This window comes from Lutra lutra, chromosome 7, assembly GCF_902655055.1.
Source record: "Lutra lutra chromosome 7, mLutLut1.2, whole genome shotgun sequence".
In the NCBI taxonomy this organism is placed as follows: domain Eukaryota; kingdom Metazoa; phylum Chordata; class Mammalia; order Carnivora; family Mustelidae; genus Lutra; species Lutra lutra.
Window position 1 is genome coordinate 51,272,198 of NC_062284.1, and position 18,508 is coordinate 51,290,705.

The 18,508-nt window shown below is 37.7% G+C and overlaps 1 protein-coding gene across 1 annotated transcript; it reads right to left on the bottom strand.

Moving 5' to 3' along the window:
• Positions 1-17,324: 17,324 nt before the first annotated feature.
• Positions 17,325-18,305, bottom strand: LOC125105021 (olfactory receptor 11H4). The gene has a single exon (XM_047738031.1). It carries the CDS (start codon positions 18,303-18,305, stop codon positions 17,325-17,327), a length of 981 nt encoding a protein of 326 aa, XP_047593987.1.
• Between the last annotated feature and the right edge of the window lie 203 nt (positions 18,306-18,508).

Genomic DNA, 18,508 nt, shown 5'->3' on the forward strand with positions numbered 1-18,508 from the left:
CTGTGAAGGGCAGAGGATACTTGGAAATGTAGTTCCAGCTCAGCAGGCTGACACAGTGCAATCCAACACGGAACTACCAGGGTTGCAGAAGTTGAAGCTTACAACTAGGTTCTGCAGGGGATGGAAAAGAAGCCTAATTATAGTGATTAGGGGAAGAACTGAGAGGTGAAACGAAACGCCGAGCGCTCAATCTAAGAGAATAACCATGAGTGCAATGAACAGTGCCAATATAGGCATTGTTTCTGATTTGTGGATGAGCATAGCCCTGGTGTGAGGTCAGAATCTTCCTGAGTCCTACTTCCTGCATGTACACTTCCTCTTCCCATATTTAAACAATGGTGGCCTTAGGAGTTCTACCTGTGGCCTGCAGCTTCTCTTCCTCAAAACATTCTGCTTTCACTGTTTCATTCAGAGCTATGTGTTCAATTACCAAATGAATTACCAATTTTCCTAAATCTTTATTTCCAGATGGTTTCCCTAAGCATTAGTGATAGATTTATACCAGCTTACAAGGCTGTATGCGCCACAGACACTTTAAATCCAAAATCTCTGAAACACAACTCATTATCTCTGGCATCCACCTCTGTTGTCTCCATATTAGCAGCTGACCTCACTTGTGTTTAGTTATCCAGGTCAGAAACTTGTGAAGTCTGACAGTTTCTTCTTCATTTCTTATATGCAGTCTGTCATTGGATATGTTAATCATACCTTCTAAATATCTCATTTATTTTCTTTCCATTTGTATTATCTTTTTTTTAACATGGTTAAATCTTTTTTTGTTGTTGTTGTTTTGTTTTCACTTTTTTTTAAATTATCTTAATTCAATAGTTCAGCATTTCTTGCTGATTATTGCAATGGTTTTTTTTTTTTTTTTTTTTTTTTTTTTTTTTTTTTTTGAGAGGAAGATTGAGTATGTGTGCATGTGTGAGTGGGGATGAGGACCAGAGAGGGTGAGAGAGAATCTCAAGCAGACTCCATGCTGAATGCAGAGCCCAACATGGAACTCAGTCATTGTGAAATGGTGAGATCATGACTTGAGTCAAATCAAGAGTCAGTTGCTCACCCACTGAGACACACAGGCATCCCTACAATGAATTACTATTTTCATTATTTTCTCAATAGTTGAATAGAATTATTTTCTCAATAGTTGAAATCTTTTTTCCCCATTTTAAAACTTTTTAATAATAATGATCATAATAGTAACTTTGTCCAAGCTTATAAGCTAGTAAGCCACAGAGCCAGGATTTGACATTTTTAAGAAAAGATTTTATTTGACACAGAGAGACACAGTGAGAGAGGGAACACAAACAGGGGGAAAGGGAGGGGGAGAAGCAGGCTTCCTGCTGAGCAGGGAGCCCAATGTGGGGCTTGATCGGAGGACCCTGGGATCATGACCTGAGCTGAAGGCAGATGCTTAATGCCTGAGCCACCCAGGAGCCCCTGGGAGTTGACATCTTAACTATTATTCTGCTTCAAAGGCTGTGGTCAAGTTTCTTAGTTCTCTGAGATTCAGTGTCCCCATCTGTGAAATAAAGATAATTTCACTACCTACCCTATAGGAATGTTGTGAGATTTAAATGAGTTAACTTATGTCATCTGTGGTACAGGACAGGCAGAGACAAGAAGGACAACACTCAATTATACTGATATTCCAACTGTATGGCAGCTATCATTTGACCCCTGTGATCCTGGCTCCAGATCTTATAGGTTTATCTATTCTGCTAATGTGCTCTGCTGCTGTTTCAGAAATGGCAAATGTTGCCAAGAGTTTCACCTTTCTCAAACATCAGTCTGATAACATTACAGTAGTCCCCCCTCATCCAAGTTTCCGCTCCCACGATTTCGCTTTCTGCTGTTTCTGTTACTCTCATCAGTCACTGTCTGGAAACAGATGATCCTTCTGATGACTTGTCAGAAGGCCATTAGTAGGTTAACACTAGGTCACAATGCCTCTGTCATTCACCTCACTTCATTTTATCATGTAGGCATTGTATCATCCCACATCATCACGAGAAGAAGGTTGTGTACAATAAGATGTTTTGAGAGAAAGACCACATAACTTTAATTACTGCATGTTGTTATAATTGTTCTATTTTATTATTGGTTACTGTTGTTAATCTCATACAATGCCTCACTTACAAATTTGACTATCATACATGTACATGTATGGGAAAAAAAACAGTGTATATAGAGTTCGGTACTCTCCAGGATTTCAGGCATTCACTGGGGGTATTGGAACAGTATTGTGGTGGTTAAAGGGACTCCCCTATTTCCTTATTTAAAAACTTTCAACCATATTTCAACAGTTCTATAATTCCAGCAAGATACTCCTTCACATGGCCACAACCTTCAAGTTTTGTCTGCTTATTTATATTCTCCCATTCCTGCTCTTTTCTCCTTGTAATCCTAGTGCATGGCACCCTCAACATATTCTTAATGTCTGGAAATTTTCCATGCTCTTTCATACCTCAGTACTTTTGCACATGTGATTCTTTTTGCTTGAAATGTATTGCCCCCCCACACACGCTGGAGAGTTCCTAACTGTCCTTTGAGATTCAGTTAAATGTTACATTTCTTATAAAAACTTCCTGAGCTCACTGGAAGCAGATTTTAATGTGTCTGTCTTTATACTCTCAGAGCACTTATGACATTGTATTTTAATTATTTGCTAATTTCCTATAGGCTGTGAGCTTTTTGAAGTTACTCATTTTCATGGTCTTAGATCCTAGCACTGTCCCTGACACAAGTGCTCAATAAATTTACATGGAACAGATGAACAAACTTTAGAAGAGTGTAGTCCAAATTGATGACTGCCTCTTGGTGTCAGGATTCTGTCAGCATTTTCTTTTTTTAAAAATTTAATTTCTTTTTTTAAATAAAATACTTTATTCATTTATTTTAGAGTGAGAGAGAGCAGCAGGGGTGCACAAGTGTGTGGGGGAGGGGCAATGGAAGTGGGAGATAGAGTCTTAAGCAGACTCCACACTGAGTGTGGAGCCTAAACGGGGGCTTGATCTCATGACCCTGAGATCAAGACCTAAGCCAAAACCAAGAGTTGGATGCTTAACCTACTGTGCCACCCAGGTGCTCCAGCACTTTCTTTCCTGCTTACCCTTCTACCTGCATCTATGATTAGTAGACATAGAGTATTTTTGCAAGTGGTGGGATGAGCAATATCTTCCAGTTCTCTATCAATTTAGTTTTATCTGTTTGGTCTCTAGATGTGTGTAGCTGCAATTGCCATTGTGTCATATGTCCTCTCACCTTTTCTTCTTGTGGGAGCCCGTCTCACTGTATCAAGTGGAGGAATCTCCCTTGATATTCAGGGCAGAGAGTTCTTCCCCTTCAGTCAGTGACTTGCCAGCCTGTTGAGTATTGGGGAGCCACAGTCCCTAGTACTGGCAGATTTTGTGGCCTTCATTCTTTCTAAACTTGATCCTTTATTTATTTTTTTAAAAATATTTTATTTATTTATTTGACAGAGAGAGATCACAAATAGGCAGAGAGGCAGGCAGAGAGGGAGGGGGTAGCAGGCTCCCTGCGGAGGCTTGATTCCAGGACCCCAAGATCATGACCTGAAACCGAAGGCAGACGCTTAACTCTCTGAGCCACCGAGGTGCCCCTATACTTGATCCTTTATGCTGAAGTGTTTGTTTATATTTCTATTCTCTTAAAATATTGGACAAAGATACTATATTTTTTCCAAATGAAACTATTGTTAGGATCACTCAATCTATAAGCAAGAATCATGTTTTCACTTTCCTTATCAGTTGGTTGGTTTTTAGTACATTCTTAGCTCCTGGAAGATTGCACAGAGCAGGCATTAATGGGAAATTTCTCGTAGAAAATCGTGCTTGTGTATGTATATGTGGATGGAGATGATGGAATGGGGAAGAAGTGGGAGGATACAAGAGAAAGAAAGCTATTTGGCTTCTACCCTGCATGGGAGGCAGCATTATGCAGTGGGAAGAGAATTGGATTGTGGTTTTCTACTCCCTAATTATATCTTTCTTTTTCATTTAATTTCAGGAAGTTAAATATACAAGACTATAAAATTGTAAAGTCATAAAAAGAGTAACAGAAGCAAGCTTCATTTCCACTCTTGACCCCTAGTTCCCTTGCTGTAGTAACTGCTCCACTTTCTCATATTTTCTTCTAGAGATAGTCTATGTATATATGAGCATAGTGGCCCATCACTTAAAATATGCAAATCTGTGTGATATTAGACACCTGTCTTGAACTTCAGCATTAACTTCTTTAAATTCCTAGATGGAAATACTAACACACACCGGACAAAACCCACAGGGATTTTGTGACAATGAATGAAGTGCTGTTTGTGAACTTGTGTGAAAATCATCAAGTATCTTACATGCACGGGGTGAGGGAGTGTAATCATGGCAGTAGTATTGTGCTACACCAAGGTCAACGAGTCATGTGTGATCTGACTTGACAGGTGTGATTCGGAGTCTGTAGCAGGGCTGCTGTGTCAGCAGCACCCTGTGTAACTCCACTGGGTCTGCTTTCCAGCCTACAGGGCCTATCGCCCTCATGGCATGTTCTTTGGGTTTTCTACATGGCTAATCAAGAGATACCACTTACACTTTAATTTGCCAGGTATGGATGCACTTGGGGTAAGAAGTGGATGCTTGCCAGTGTGTGAAACTCCTCTGGCTTCCTCCCTTTTGCTCCCTCATCATGTTTGGGGAATTGGTACTGAAACTTGGCTGATGTAACGGTTTGAGTCATGGTCCCTTGGTGATGTGGGATCCATTCACTTTTAATTGGTAGTTTCTGGAATCATTTTTTCTCTTCCTCACCCTGACTTTCTTTTCTAATTGGCTCTCAGGGGCCTCCAACTCCTGCTTTCATCAACCAAAGCAGAGCTGGTGCAGAGAGTCCCAAACTGGTACCTGGGGACCTCAGGATCTTCTGCCATAACTCTGATTCTTCAAGTTTCTTTTCAATCTGTTAAAACAACTCGGTCTTTGGATTAGGCCTGGGGGGATGGGAATCCTTTGGGCATTTCTTTCACAGAGGCAGCTCGAACAGTGCCAACCACTTCAAGACATTGCCAACTACTGCATTGGGCCTGAAGTTTTTTCTTCTTGCTAGCAGAAAGGGGAGAAGAAGATATTTGGTTGAGGTTTCCCAAATGGGCCAAGTGAATGATGGCAGAAATGAGTAGATGAAAAAAAAACTTATTATTCCAGGAAAACTTACTAATTGAGCCTCTATATTTTGGTCTACAGACTGCTTCTGTACCACAAAAAGAATTGTGGAAAGCTTGCTTTGTCTGCTTTTTGTCACTGCCCAAAAGAGAGTAAACACTAATTGTGTAGTTTTGGCTAATAATTATTATTGGGTTACATTTTTATGATTATTTAAAAAATAAGCTTCATTCTTTAAAGCAGTTTTACATTCACAACAAGATTGAGTGGAAAGTACAGATAGTTCCCATGTACCTTCTGCACACATGCACACATACATACACACACACTTCCTCAACCATCAACATCCTGCGTTAGAATGGTACATTTGTTATAGTCAATGAACTTACACTGATACATCATTGTCACTCCAAATCCGTGGTTTACATTAGGATTCACTCTTGAGGTTGTATATTCTGTGAGTTTTGACAATTGTATAATGGCTTTTATCCGTCATTATAGTGTCATACAGAATAGTTCTGCTACCCTAAAAATCCTCTGCACTCTACTTATTCATCCTTCCCTACTCCTCTAACTCCTAGCAACCGCTGGTCTTTTTACTTTCTCTATAGTTTTGCCTTTTCCATAATGTCATACAGTTGGAATCATAGAGTATGTAGCCTTTTTGGGTTGACTTCTTGGGTTACATTTTTAAATGACATTTAAAAATATTTTTTAAAGTGTGTTTTAAAGCTATGTTAGAGAATAAATTAATCTCCTTCTAGCATACCCAAGAACATTCATGTGACCTCTTTCTGAACAAATGGATACTGCTGAAGGGAACTGTCCTGGTTCCAGCTCACCCTTGGAGAAGCAAAGTGATAGTAGACTTGACTTTGAGTGCCCTTTACCAATGCTCTTAGGCCAGGCCAGTTGAAATCTAGGATGGAAAACTTCTCTGAGGGTTGAATTGTAACCTTTCTACTGAATGATAGGATTGTTGTCAGCCTACAGGTAAATGTGCTTATAAGGCTGTATCTTTAAAAAAAATATGTATATATATGTATATATATATTTTATTAATTATTTTTATTAACATATAATGTATTATTTGCCCCAGGGGTACAGGTCTGTGAATCATCAGGCTTACACATTTCACAGCCCTCACCATATCACATACCCTCCTCAATGTCCATAATCCAACCACCCTCTCCATAGTCCCCCTCCCCCCAGCAACCCTCAGTTTGTTTTGCAAGATTAAGAGTCTCTTATAATTTGTCTCCCTCCTGATCCCATCTTGTTTCATTTTTTCCTTCCCTACCCCCCAAAGCCCCCACTCTGCCTCTCAAATTCCTCATATCGGGGAGATCATATGATAATTGTTTCTCTGATTGACTTATTTCGCTTAACATAATACTCTCTAGTTCCATCCATGTCGTCACAAATGGCAAGATTCCATTTCTTTTGATGGCTGTGTAGTATTCCATTGTATATATATATATATATACCACTCTTCTTTATCCATTCATCTGTTGATGGACATCTAGGTTCTTTCCATAGTTTGGCTATTGTGGACATTGCTGCTATAAACATTCAGGTGCACGTGCCCCTTCGGATCACTACATTTGTATCTTTAGGGTAAATACCCAGTAGTGCGATTGCTGGGTCATAGGAAAGCTCTATTTTCCACTTTTTGAGGAAACTCCATGCTATTTTCCAGAGTGGCTGCACCAGCTATAAGGCTGTATCTTGGGATAAGCCCAAGAAAGACATGGAAATCTCAATCTATACAATTTTATCAGTGTTCATTGAAAATTGTGTTCTAGATAAAGCAACCATATTTATATATTCTTATTACTAAAGCAACCGTATTTATATATTCTTATTACTATCTAATGTATAAGTGATTTGTAAACTATTATCAATATCTCCCATAAGATTTTGATCTCTTCTAAGTAGGAAATATGTCTTTCTAAAATGTTTCCCTAGTTATTTGTTTTAGTAAACAATAAATGTTGAATGAATATACATTATTCTGTTGTTGACTACAATTCTCTGAACACGTGTTTTTCTATTTTTGCTTACACAAATCTTTTTTTTTCTTTCAGAAAGTATCTTTATTACAAAATATCAACTATCATTACATACCTCATATGCCATTGTATTTCTAACATCCTTGTAATATGAAATAATAATTGAATATAATTTTCTTGACATGATTCATTATAAAATACCATTAAGTTAATCAGTGATCTGTGACTAAATCACAACTATCTTTTTTCTCTCTTTTTTATTTATTTGTTTGTCAGAGAGAGAGAGAGAGAGACAGAGAGTGTGCACAAGCAGAGGGAGTGGTAGGCAGAGCAGGCAGAGAAGGCAGAGGGAGAAGCAGGCTCCCCATTGAGCAAGGAGCCTGTCATGGAACTTGATTCCAGGACTCTGGGATCATGACCTGAACCGAAGACAGACACTTGACTGCCTGAGCTACCCACATACCCACATATCTAATCTTTTCTTTAGGTTTAAGCTATCAGATTCTCACTTTTTTTTGCATATTTTATATGCTCATATTGATAGAGAAGATAACAAAATGGCTTCATGGTCCAGCTTATCTTTGCTCAGGTCATGATGGCTATAGAAAATATTAACCAGAATTCTATGAGATGAATAAAGAAGCAGATCTAGAGTACTGGGATTTTATGTCATGGCCCCACTGCATGGCAGAAAGCATGGTTTCCCAGTGGGGTCAGAGAAAACTGCTTCCCAGGGGATAAAAAATCTTAGTGAGAGTCTAAGTCTACCAGTCTTTTTGCCCTGTTGGCTTTCCTTCTCTTTGTGCTCATTTCCGGGTGCAGGCCATTTCCTCTTTGCCTTGCCATGATTGAACAATTGGTGAGGGGAGAACTCTATCCTTTATTTTATTTTATTTGCTTACCTGTTGTTATAGCCAAATTCGTAAGTTGGCAAGCAAAGAGGAGGGCTCTTTCACTTCTTCACTGGGTTCTCCTAGACTCAGTTCCTGATTAAATTTATAAACATTGATTGAATACCTGCTCTAGTATCGGATGTAGCAGGATGAGAGTTTTAAGATGAATGTTGTATAGCTAGTGAGTGGTAACCCTGGGCTTAAATCTCCTGAAACCAGGTCTAGTGCTTTTGACACTATACTTGGCTGTTTTGTGGAGTTATTATTGCAAAATAAGAAAGTACTTTTACAATTGCAGGGTCATAGGGAAGTTCTATTTTTAATTTCTTGAGGAATCCCCACACTGTTCTCCAAAGAGGCTGCACCAACTTGCATTCCCACCAACAGTGGAAGAGGGTTCCCCTTTCTCCACATCCCCTCCAACACATGTTGTTTCCTGTCTTGCTAATTTTGGCCATTCTAACTGGTGTAAGGTAGTATCTCAATGTGGTTTTAATTTGAATCTCCCTGATGGCTAGTGATGATGAACATTTTTTCATGTGTCTGATAGCCATTTGTATGTCTTCATTGGAGAAGTGTCTGTTCATATCTTCTGCCCATTTTTTGATATGATTGTCTGTTTTGTGTGGGTTGAGTTTGAGGAGTTCTTTATAGATTCTGGATATCAATCTTCTGTCTGTACTGTCATTTGCAAATATCTTCTCCCATTCCGTGGGTTGCCTCTTTGTTTTCTTGACTGTTTCCTTTGCTGTGCAGAAGCTTTTGATTTTGATGAAGTCCCAAAAGTTTATTTTGGCTTTTGTTTCCTTTGCCTTTGGAGACATATCTTGAAAGAAGTTGCTGTGGCTGATATTGAAGAGATTACTGCCTATGTTCTCCTCTAGGATTCTGATGGATTCCTTTCTCACATTGAGGTCTTTTATCTATTTTGAGTTTATCTTTGTGTATGGTGTAAGAGAATGGTTGAGTTTCATTCTTCTACATATAACTGCCCAGTTTTCCCAGCACCATTTATTGAAGAGACTGTCTTTTTTCCACTGTATATTTTTTCCTGTTTTTTTGAAGATTAACTGACCATAGAGTTGAGGGTCCATATCTGGGTTCTCTACTCTGTTCCACTGGTCTATGTGTCTGTTTTTATGGCAGTACCATGCTGTCTTGGTGATCACAGCTTTAGAGTAAAGCTTGAAATCAGGTAACGTGATGCCCCCAGTCTTATTTTTGTGTGGAGATTCCTCAAGAAATTAAAAATAGAACTTCCCTATGACCCTGCAATTGCACTCCTGGGTATTTACCCCAAAGATACAGATGTAGTGAAAAGAAGGGCCATCTGTACCCCAATGTTTATAGCAGCAATGGCCACGGTTGCCAAACTGTGGAAAGAACCAAGATGCCCTTCAATGGATGAATGGATAAGGAAGATGTGGTCCATATACACTATGGAGTATTATGCCTCCATCAGAAAGGATGAATACCCACCTTTTGTATCAACATGGACAGGACTGGAAGAGATTATGCTGAGTGAAATAAGTCAAGCAGAGAGAGTCAATTATCATATGGTTTCACTTATTTGTGGAGCATAACAAATAGCATGGAGGACATGGGGAGTTAGGAGAAAGGAGTTGGGGGAAATTGGAAGAGGAGGTGAACAATGAAAGACTATGGACTCTGAAAACAATCTGAAGGGTTTGAAGAGGTGGGGGGGTGGGAGGTTGGGGGATCCAGGTGGTGGGTATTAGAGAGGGCACAGATTGCATGGAGCACTGGGTGTGGTACAAAAACAATACTGTTATGCTGAAAATAAATTAAAAAATGATAAAAAAAGAAAGTACTTTTATATGTTCTTTTTTTTTTTAAAGATTTTATTTATTTATTTGAGAGAGAGAGATCACAAGTAGGCAGAGAGGCAGGCAGAGAGAGAGGAAGGGAAGCAGGCTCCCTGCTGAGCAGAGAGCCCGATGTGGGACTCGATCCCAGGACCCTGAGATCATGACCTGAGCCAAAGGCAGTGGCTTAACCCACTGAGCCACCCAGGCACCCCTTTTATATGTTCTTATTTAAACCCATAAAAAGATAATGTAGAAAGGGCTAAAATTTAATAGTTAAGATTAGTGTGTATAGTGCCTAGTTCTCCTTAGGTGTTTAGATTTGATTTTTAATGTAGTTTAAATAATGTTTATACTTGTTTTGTATAAAAAAATATGTAACTGAGGATAAGCCATGTTAATCCAGCCTTTTAGTAAATCATTTCTGTTTGATGTGTAGTTGCTCATATATAAGACATAACCATTACTTGTCTCTTTTCTTTATTTGGTCATTTATTTTGTTTCTAAAATTCCATGTGTGAGTGAAATAATATGATATTTGTCTTTCTCTGCCTGACTAGGTCTATCCATGTTGTTGCAAATGGCAAGACTTCATTCTTTTCTTCTTTTTAATGGCTGAACAATATTCCTTCCCCCCCCCCCAAATTTGAGAAAGAGACAGAGAGAACACAAGTGGGGGGAGGAGCAGAGGGGAGGGACAAGCAGATTCCCCGCTGAGTATGGATCTTGATTCGAGGCTCGAGTCTAGGACCCTGAGATCATGACCTGAGCCAAGTCAGATGCTTAACTGACTGAGCCACCCAGATGTTCCCTGAGTAATATTCTATTACTTCTTTATCCATTCATCCATTCATGGACACTTGGCTGCTATCATAGTTTGGCTATTGTAAATAATGTTGCAATAAACATAGGGGTGCATATACCTTTTTGAAAGAGCGTTTTCATTTTCTTTGGGTAAATAACCTGTAATGGAATTGCTGGATCATATGGTAATACTATTTTTAGTTTTTTAAAGAAAACTCCACACCATTTTCCACAGTGGCTGCACTAATTTGCATTTCCATCAACAGTGAGTGACGATTTCTTTTTCTCCACAAGGGACATGAGCAGTGTGATAATTTATTTTAATATTAATTATCTTGCAAGCCTCTAGGAAGAAATAAGCAACCAAAGTCAAAGCTCAAAACGATGGCAAATGTTACTCTAAGAAATATGAGAAAGATCTTATTAAACCAAGGAGGGCATTGAATTAGTGGTTGTTGTAAGTACTATTATGAAGGATAGAGATGGTTGCCTTGGACAGTATGTTTAATGACTAGAGAAGAGATAGGAATCAGCATAATATTGACAAATTGTATAGATGTAGAATCAACCTCCAGAGAGTTCATTAAGTTTTAAAGCTATAAATATATTCATCTTCATGAACAGTTCTGGGAGGAGGAATTGAATCTGATCAATTCCTCCAAGATATTATAGAGTATTTTTGACTGAACTGATTTGCTGTCCATTATGACAATGCTTAGAAAATTGTACCCCAAGAAAATGATGTTTGTGTGACATACTGGAATAAACTTGAAGGGTTTTAAAGTCAGTTCTATAAATTTTGGTGAAAAAAATTCATTATATTTCTTATGTCCTAAGGAAACAAATTATATAATATGATTACAATTTATAATATATTAAAACTTATTAAATATTAAAACTCTTCAAGTTCTAGGTATCCATCATTGATGAGAAAATTGCTTTGCATGAATACATGGTAGCAAATGGCAGAAGGTATCTATTGCTTTTTCTCCTTTCTGGCTATTTAACAGAATTTGGAAAATCCAACTTTGTTGGATCATGCTTCAGGGTGTGATCACTCTCTTTATTTTTTTTTGAAGTTTGTTTATGTATGTATGTATGTATGTATGTATGTATCTATTTAGGAATCTATACACCCAGTGTGGGGCTTGAACTCAAAGGAGCCCTGATATAATTATTCTTTAAATCTCTCAGCTCATCCTTTTCTGTCATTGATAATGTAAAGTTAAAATTTTCTTCATGAGGTCTTTTAACATTGTTGTAACATCTAATCAAATTTCTCTTATCAAGTATTTTAGAAAATGTTTAAAATTTTCCTCAAGTGTGAATTGAGGTTGTTGTACTCATCTTAATAAATATTCTTCAGGATTCAAGTAATAAAATTGACTAAATGTTACAAATGAACTAGTCTTAAGCTTCCTGTTTTCCGAAGTTGAGGCTTTCATTTTGAATCCATGCACGCTGTCAGTACATCAGTATATTTTCATGTGGACCTTGGCATTTTATGTGAGATTATTCAGGTGGTAAAAGTATCAGCTAAGTCATTTAAAAAGTAAGAAACTGTTTATTTTGCTATCCTTTTATGTTTATACAAGTTTAAAAGATAATACATGCTGCCCAGGTGGCTCAGTCAAGCATCTGACTCTTGATTTCAGCTGGCATCATGATCTCAGGCAGTGAGATCAAGCCTGGCATGGAACCCTGTGTGGGGCTCTGTGCTAAGGGTGGAGCCTGCTTGGGATTCTCCCTCCCTCTTTTTCTGCCCCCCCCCATGCTCTTTCTCTCTCAATCTAAAATGAAATTAAAACTAAAAAGAATACGTAAAATTCCAATATATCAGTCACCCAATTTCCCCCATTGTTAACATCTTATATGTTACATTTGGTAAAACTAATAAGCCAACATTGGTATATTATTAATAACAGATATCCATTATTTGGACCTCATCAATTCTCTCTGAATGCCCTTTCTTTATTCCAGGGCCAATTCAGGGTACCACATTACATTTAGTTATGCTCTCTCCTTTGAGACTGTGACAGTTTCAAAGTCTTTCCTTGTCTTTCATGACCTTGACAGTTTTGAGGAGTATTGAGTATGGTTTCTGGTGGAATGGCCCCCAATCTGGGTTTGATATTTTTTTCTCATGATTAGACTGTGATTATGGGTCTTAGGGAAAGATACCACAGAGGTGAAATATCCTCCTTGTCATATCATATCTGGAGACATTATATCCACATGACAACTCTCATGATGTTAACCTTCATCACGTGGTCAGTGTTGTGTTTGCTAGGTTTCTCCATTGTAAAGTTACTATTTTCCCCTTTCTCTTATTTTCCTTGGAATCAGGTCACTAAGTCTAGACCACCTTTTGGGAAAAAGATACTACCCTCCAGGGGGTAGTATCTACAAATATATATTGTTTCTCTCTTCTTCCTATCTTCAAGCCACGGATCAACCACAACATCCTCCTTTCAATTCATTTCTCCAAGTTCTTATAGTACTTAATGTCCAATTCAAATAAGGAAAATTAACACAGTATCTACCTCACCTTTCATGGGCAAACAAATGGGAACGTGCGATAAGATCCAGTGCTGAGGAGGCTATGGGAAAATGAGCATGTTAACACAAGTTTTTTAGTGAGATATACTTCACATTGCCTAAAATTCACCCTTTTAAAGTGTAGGTAGTTTTTAGTACATTCACAGGGTTGTGCAACTATCACCATTATCTGGTGGTAGAATATCTTCACCATTCTGCCCCAAAATGGGTACCCATTACAAATCATTCCCCATTCTTTCCCCTGCCTAGTCCTTTATAACTACTAATCTTTCTGAGTTGCCTACTCTGGACATTTATGTAAATAGAATCATACAATATGTCACCTTTTGTATCTGGCATGCTTTACTTAGCATAATGTTTTCAAAGTTCATTCATGTTGTAGCAAATATCATACTTAACCATATTTTATTTCAGCCATAATTATTTCAGCAAATATTCCATTCTATGTATATACCACATTTTGTCCATTCATCAGATGGTGGACTTTTAGGTTATTTTACTTTTTTGGCTATTACAAATAATGCTGCTATGAGCATTTGTTTACCCATTTTGTGCAAAAGTATGTTTTTTAATTCTCTTGGTTTTATACCAATTATGGAAATTGCTGGATCATATGATAACTCAATATTTATGTGAGAAACTGATGAATTGTTTTCTAAAGCAAGTGTACCATTTTACATTTTGGCCAATAGTGTGTGACTATTCCAGTCTTTCCACATTCTGGCCAATACTTGGTGTTGTCTGTCTTTTTTGATTCTAGCTGTGCTAGTGGGTATAAAATGGTATCCCATCATGATTTTGATTTACCTTTCTCTAATGAGTAATGATGTTGAGCATCTTTTAATGTGCTCATTGGCCATTTGTATATCTCATTTAGAGAAATGTATAGACAGATCTTTGGGCATTTAAAAAATTAAGTTATTTATCTTTTTATTGTTGAGTTGTAAGAGTTCTTGATATATTCTGGATAATGACCTCTTATCATATACAAGATCTGCAAATATTTTTTCCCATTTTGTAAACTTGTCCTTTAATAGTAACCTTTAAAGCACAAATTTTAAAAATTTTGAAGTCAATTTATTTTTCCTTTTATTGCATGTATTTTTTGTGTTATATCTTTAAAAATTGCATAATTCAAGGTCACAGAGATTTAAATCTATATTTTCTTCTAGCAGTTTCATAGTTTTAGCTCTTACATTTATGCCTCTGATTCATTTTGAATTAATTTTTGCATGTGGTGTGAGGTAGGGGTCCAATTTTATTCTTTTGCTGGATATCTAGTTGTCTCAGCACTGATTTGTTGAAAAGTTGAACACCATTAGCAATATTTCTCAGAATTAAAAATATAAATTTCTTGTATCCCAGAAATCCTTTCTCTAATTTTTTAAAATTATTTTATTATTTTTAAAAAAATATTATTTATTTATTTATTTGACAGAGATCATAAGTATGCAGAGAGGCAGGCAGAGAGAGAGGGGGAAGCAGGCTCCCCACCGAGCAGAGAGCCTGATGTGGGGCTCAATCCCAGGACCCTGAGATCATGACCCAAGCTGAAGGCAGAGGCCTAACACACTGAGCCACCCAGGTGCCCATCCTTTCTCTAATTTGTGGAATACTGATGTGACTATAGAAAGTCTTATATTTCAGGACATTAGTTGCAGCATTGTTTTAATTGTAAAATATTGACTACAATAAAGTATCTTAAGTCAGTAATTGGTAAACAAATTATGATATGTTCATATAATGGAACACACCGTGTCTATTAGAATGAGATAAAATTATATGTACTGACTTTAAAAGATACTGTTATATTTTATAGATTTAAAAATATTTATTGAATTCTCTTTACCAGGCACAATACTAAGAGCTTTAAAAGTATTGACTCATTTAAAAAAAATATTGACTCATAATAATCCTATGAGATAGCTATTATTATTATCATCCTATTTTATAGGTGAAGTAGCTGAAATTGTGGCATTTAATCTGCTTGCCCAAGGTCACATAGCTAGCAGATAAGGCAGGATATGGAAACTCTGACTCTAGAGTTTGCACTTTAAAGCATTAACTATGAATTTATATGTATATCATTTGGCAACAGAGGCTTTCATGAGCATAGTGAAAATCTGATAGAATAACCAGCCAATTATCCATGGTCGGATTTAAATGATGGGGGGGGGCAAACATGTGCTGAGAACCTCCTATGTGTCTTTTATTATGTCTCGTCCCTATATAAATTGTCTCATTTAATCTTTAAGGTCTTATTTTCAAGATATAAGTCATATACTCTTTTTTATAAAATAAGGCCCTAAGAATCTAAGTGTCAGGTTTCATAGAAGAAGACAAAGTAAGGCTTCTCAGGTTTAAAGAGCAGCCTAGGCAACAGTGTGGAGATGGTAGAGAATGAAGTAGTTAGATGACGAGCCTCACTAGAGCTGAGGGTTCATTTGGGAAGGAAAAGAAAACAAAGTAGGTTCGGTGGAGCCATACTATGAAGTGTGTTGAATGTTGGACAGAGGAATTGAGAATGTTGACTTTGAGGAATAGAGTGAAGGACTGGTGAGGATGAGAGTGAAGATGAGAAATCCACCATTTATACATTTCTTCATTGCTGGACTTTGTTACAATTACATATTATTTTCATAAGTAAAAAAATTGAGATAAAAGTATTAAGCAAACATTTTGAGTTCTTACTCTATGCTAGGTATCATAGTACTGTTGATTCCCACTCATTCAAAGACCATCACGAACACACCTGTAGTTGAACAAAGATAAGTTTATTGGCTTTTTGCAGTAAGGGAGAACATATGTCATGAGGAACATGGGGCATCCAAAAGGAAGGTGTTAGAAGGGATTTATTATATGATTTGGGCTTCTGTTAGTTGACACTGGGGAGAATTTAAAGAAATAGAGATTTTCTCTGGATGTTGTCAGAAAATGGAAGAAAAGTCTATGATTGGGTATCTTAATTTTTATCTAAAAGGCAGTTGGGTTAAAGCTTTACTTGGTAAAGAGACAGCAGCCACAATTATTAGCCTAAAGAAGGGGATGTTTGATCATTTTTTATAGTTGGGACTGTTCTTGCTCAGATGTGATTGTGGAGTGGTCTTTTTTTGTCTTGATCCATCATGTTCACATAGTGGCCTGGTCTGTGGGTGCCATTCTGTGTAATTGTTTATGTTCAACATGTTTATACACCATGGCCTGGCTGACAGTGCTAGGCAGGTTCCTGGCCACACCAAGACTTATGTGATAATTGCCAGACCACTTCCCCAGTTCCAGGGGCTGCCTTCTTTTCTGTCACTGTGTATTGGGAATCCGGGAAGGAAAAAGGCAATTCCTGTTCTCAAGGAGCTCTCTCAGGGGGAAATACATGTGAATAAGTAAATAATGCTACAATAAGGTACATGTAATAATTGAACTGTTAAGAGAAACATCAACAAATGATTTTTTAGCATGTATCCAAGTTTTATCTCAAACGTACCACAGAGGAACTATACATCTAAGAAAATTTGTTGGAAGAGTTCCTACTGGCCAAGAGAGTTTTTTTTCTCCTCTCTTTTAATACAGGGATAAGATTGTTTAGATAAGATTGTTAGGCTAGGGGTAAGAAAGGAGTGTCTGTTAAAACTTATAGAAAGGTCTCATGCCTAGTTAAAATCTACTGCCCTTTTAATGTACATTAAACACGTGCTGTCCTTTTCTATATCAATTACACCTAAACAAAATTGTTAAAAAAAGTCACTGCACCTTTAACTATTTGGTAAAAATCATTAGACTTGTCCTAAATCTGAAGGCAAAATTTTCAGGAAAGTCTGACTTCAATAGTATAGTAGTTCCACTTCATCACTCCAATGATGATCGCCTTTAGAAAAATTACACTGCATGTTGACGTTGCAGTGAATTTAGGTTTTAGTAGTCCACACTGGTTTCTAAACTGAGCATACTTCTGGGGGAAAAAGAAAAGATTTCAATTACTCCAAGTAAGAACTAAAAGTCCATTAAAAAACTTACACATTTCCAACTTACTCATCATTAGAATTTGGAAGTGTGGACATTTTTGGCTCAAGAGTTTTGACTAATTTTTATTCTAAACAGGATGTTTCTCAGGGCAAGTTTCATGTCCTTATTGCGAAGACTATAGATGAGGGGATTAAAGAGAGGAGTCATTACTGAATATACCAGTGTGAGAATCTTCTGCATCAAAGTTGGGATGCCATATGTAGGACTCACATACATTACCATGACTGTCCCGTAAAAAAGTGACACCACAGCTAAGTGAGAACCACAGGTGGAAAAGGCCTTTCTCCGGCCAGCTGCAGAAGGGACCTGAAAAACAGTTCTGAGCAACAAGATATAGGATCGAAGAATGTACATAACAGTAAAAAAGAGAACAAAGGAGCTCTGAGAATAGAAGACAAATTCAGTAATGGGAGCTGGAGCACAAGACAGAGCCATCAGTGGGTCCATGTCGCACAGGAAGTGATCAATGATATTGGATCTACAGAAGGGGAGTTGGGAGATGAAGAAAATGGGTATTGGGTAACCAAGGAATCCAATAAGCCAGCAGAGAGACACCAGAATTCTACAGAGTTTCCCAGTCATGATTGTGGGGTAGTGCAGTGGATGGCAGATGGCCAGGTACCGATCATAAGCCATTACTGCCAGGAAGAGACATTCAGTTGTGCCCAGGGAAAAGAAGAAATAGAACTGGAGGAAGCAGCCAGAAAATGAGATGGCCTTGGTTTTGGAGAGAATGTTAACTAGCATGTTAGGAACAGTGGAAGAAGCATACCAGATCTCAAGGAAGGCAAAATTTCCCAGCAGAAAGTACATTGGGGTGTGTAGTCTTGGGTCCCATCTCACTGCACAGATGATGGTTCCATTCCCCAGCAAAGTCAAGACATAAACCAACAAAAAGAGCAAGAAGAGGAAAATCTGTATCTCCAAGCAACCAGGGAATCCCAGAAGAACAAACTCAGTTACTATGTGAATGTGTGCTGCTGACCAGTTCATGGGTCTTAAACCTATGAAGAAGAAAGACATGAGTGTAACACAAAGTTTCTTTGCTTCCTAAATGTCTCAAGGACTTTGTTGAGAAGGGACCTCAAACTCTACAGGAAAATATGAGATATTTTGAGACCAGGTGGGAATAAATCTTTTTTTTTTTCTTTTAAAGATTTTATTTATTTATTTGTGAAAGAGAGAGAGAGCATGAGCAGGGAGGAGAGGGAGAAGCAGGCTCCCCA

Excerpts from the sequence above, each read along its gene's own strand:
- LOC125105021 (XM_047738031.1), bottom strand. The coding sequence starts at position 18,305 with ATGTCTTTCTTCTTCATAGGTTTAAGACCCATGAACTGGTCAGCAGCA.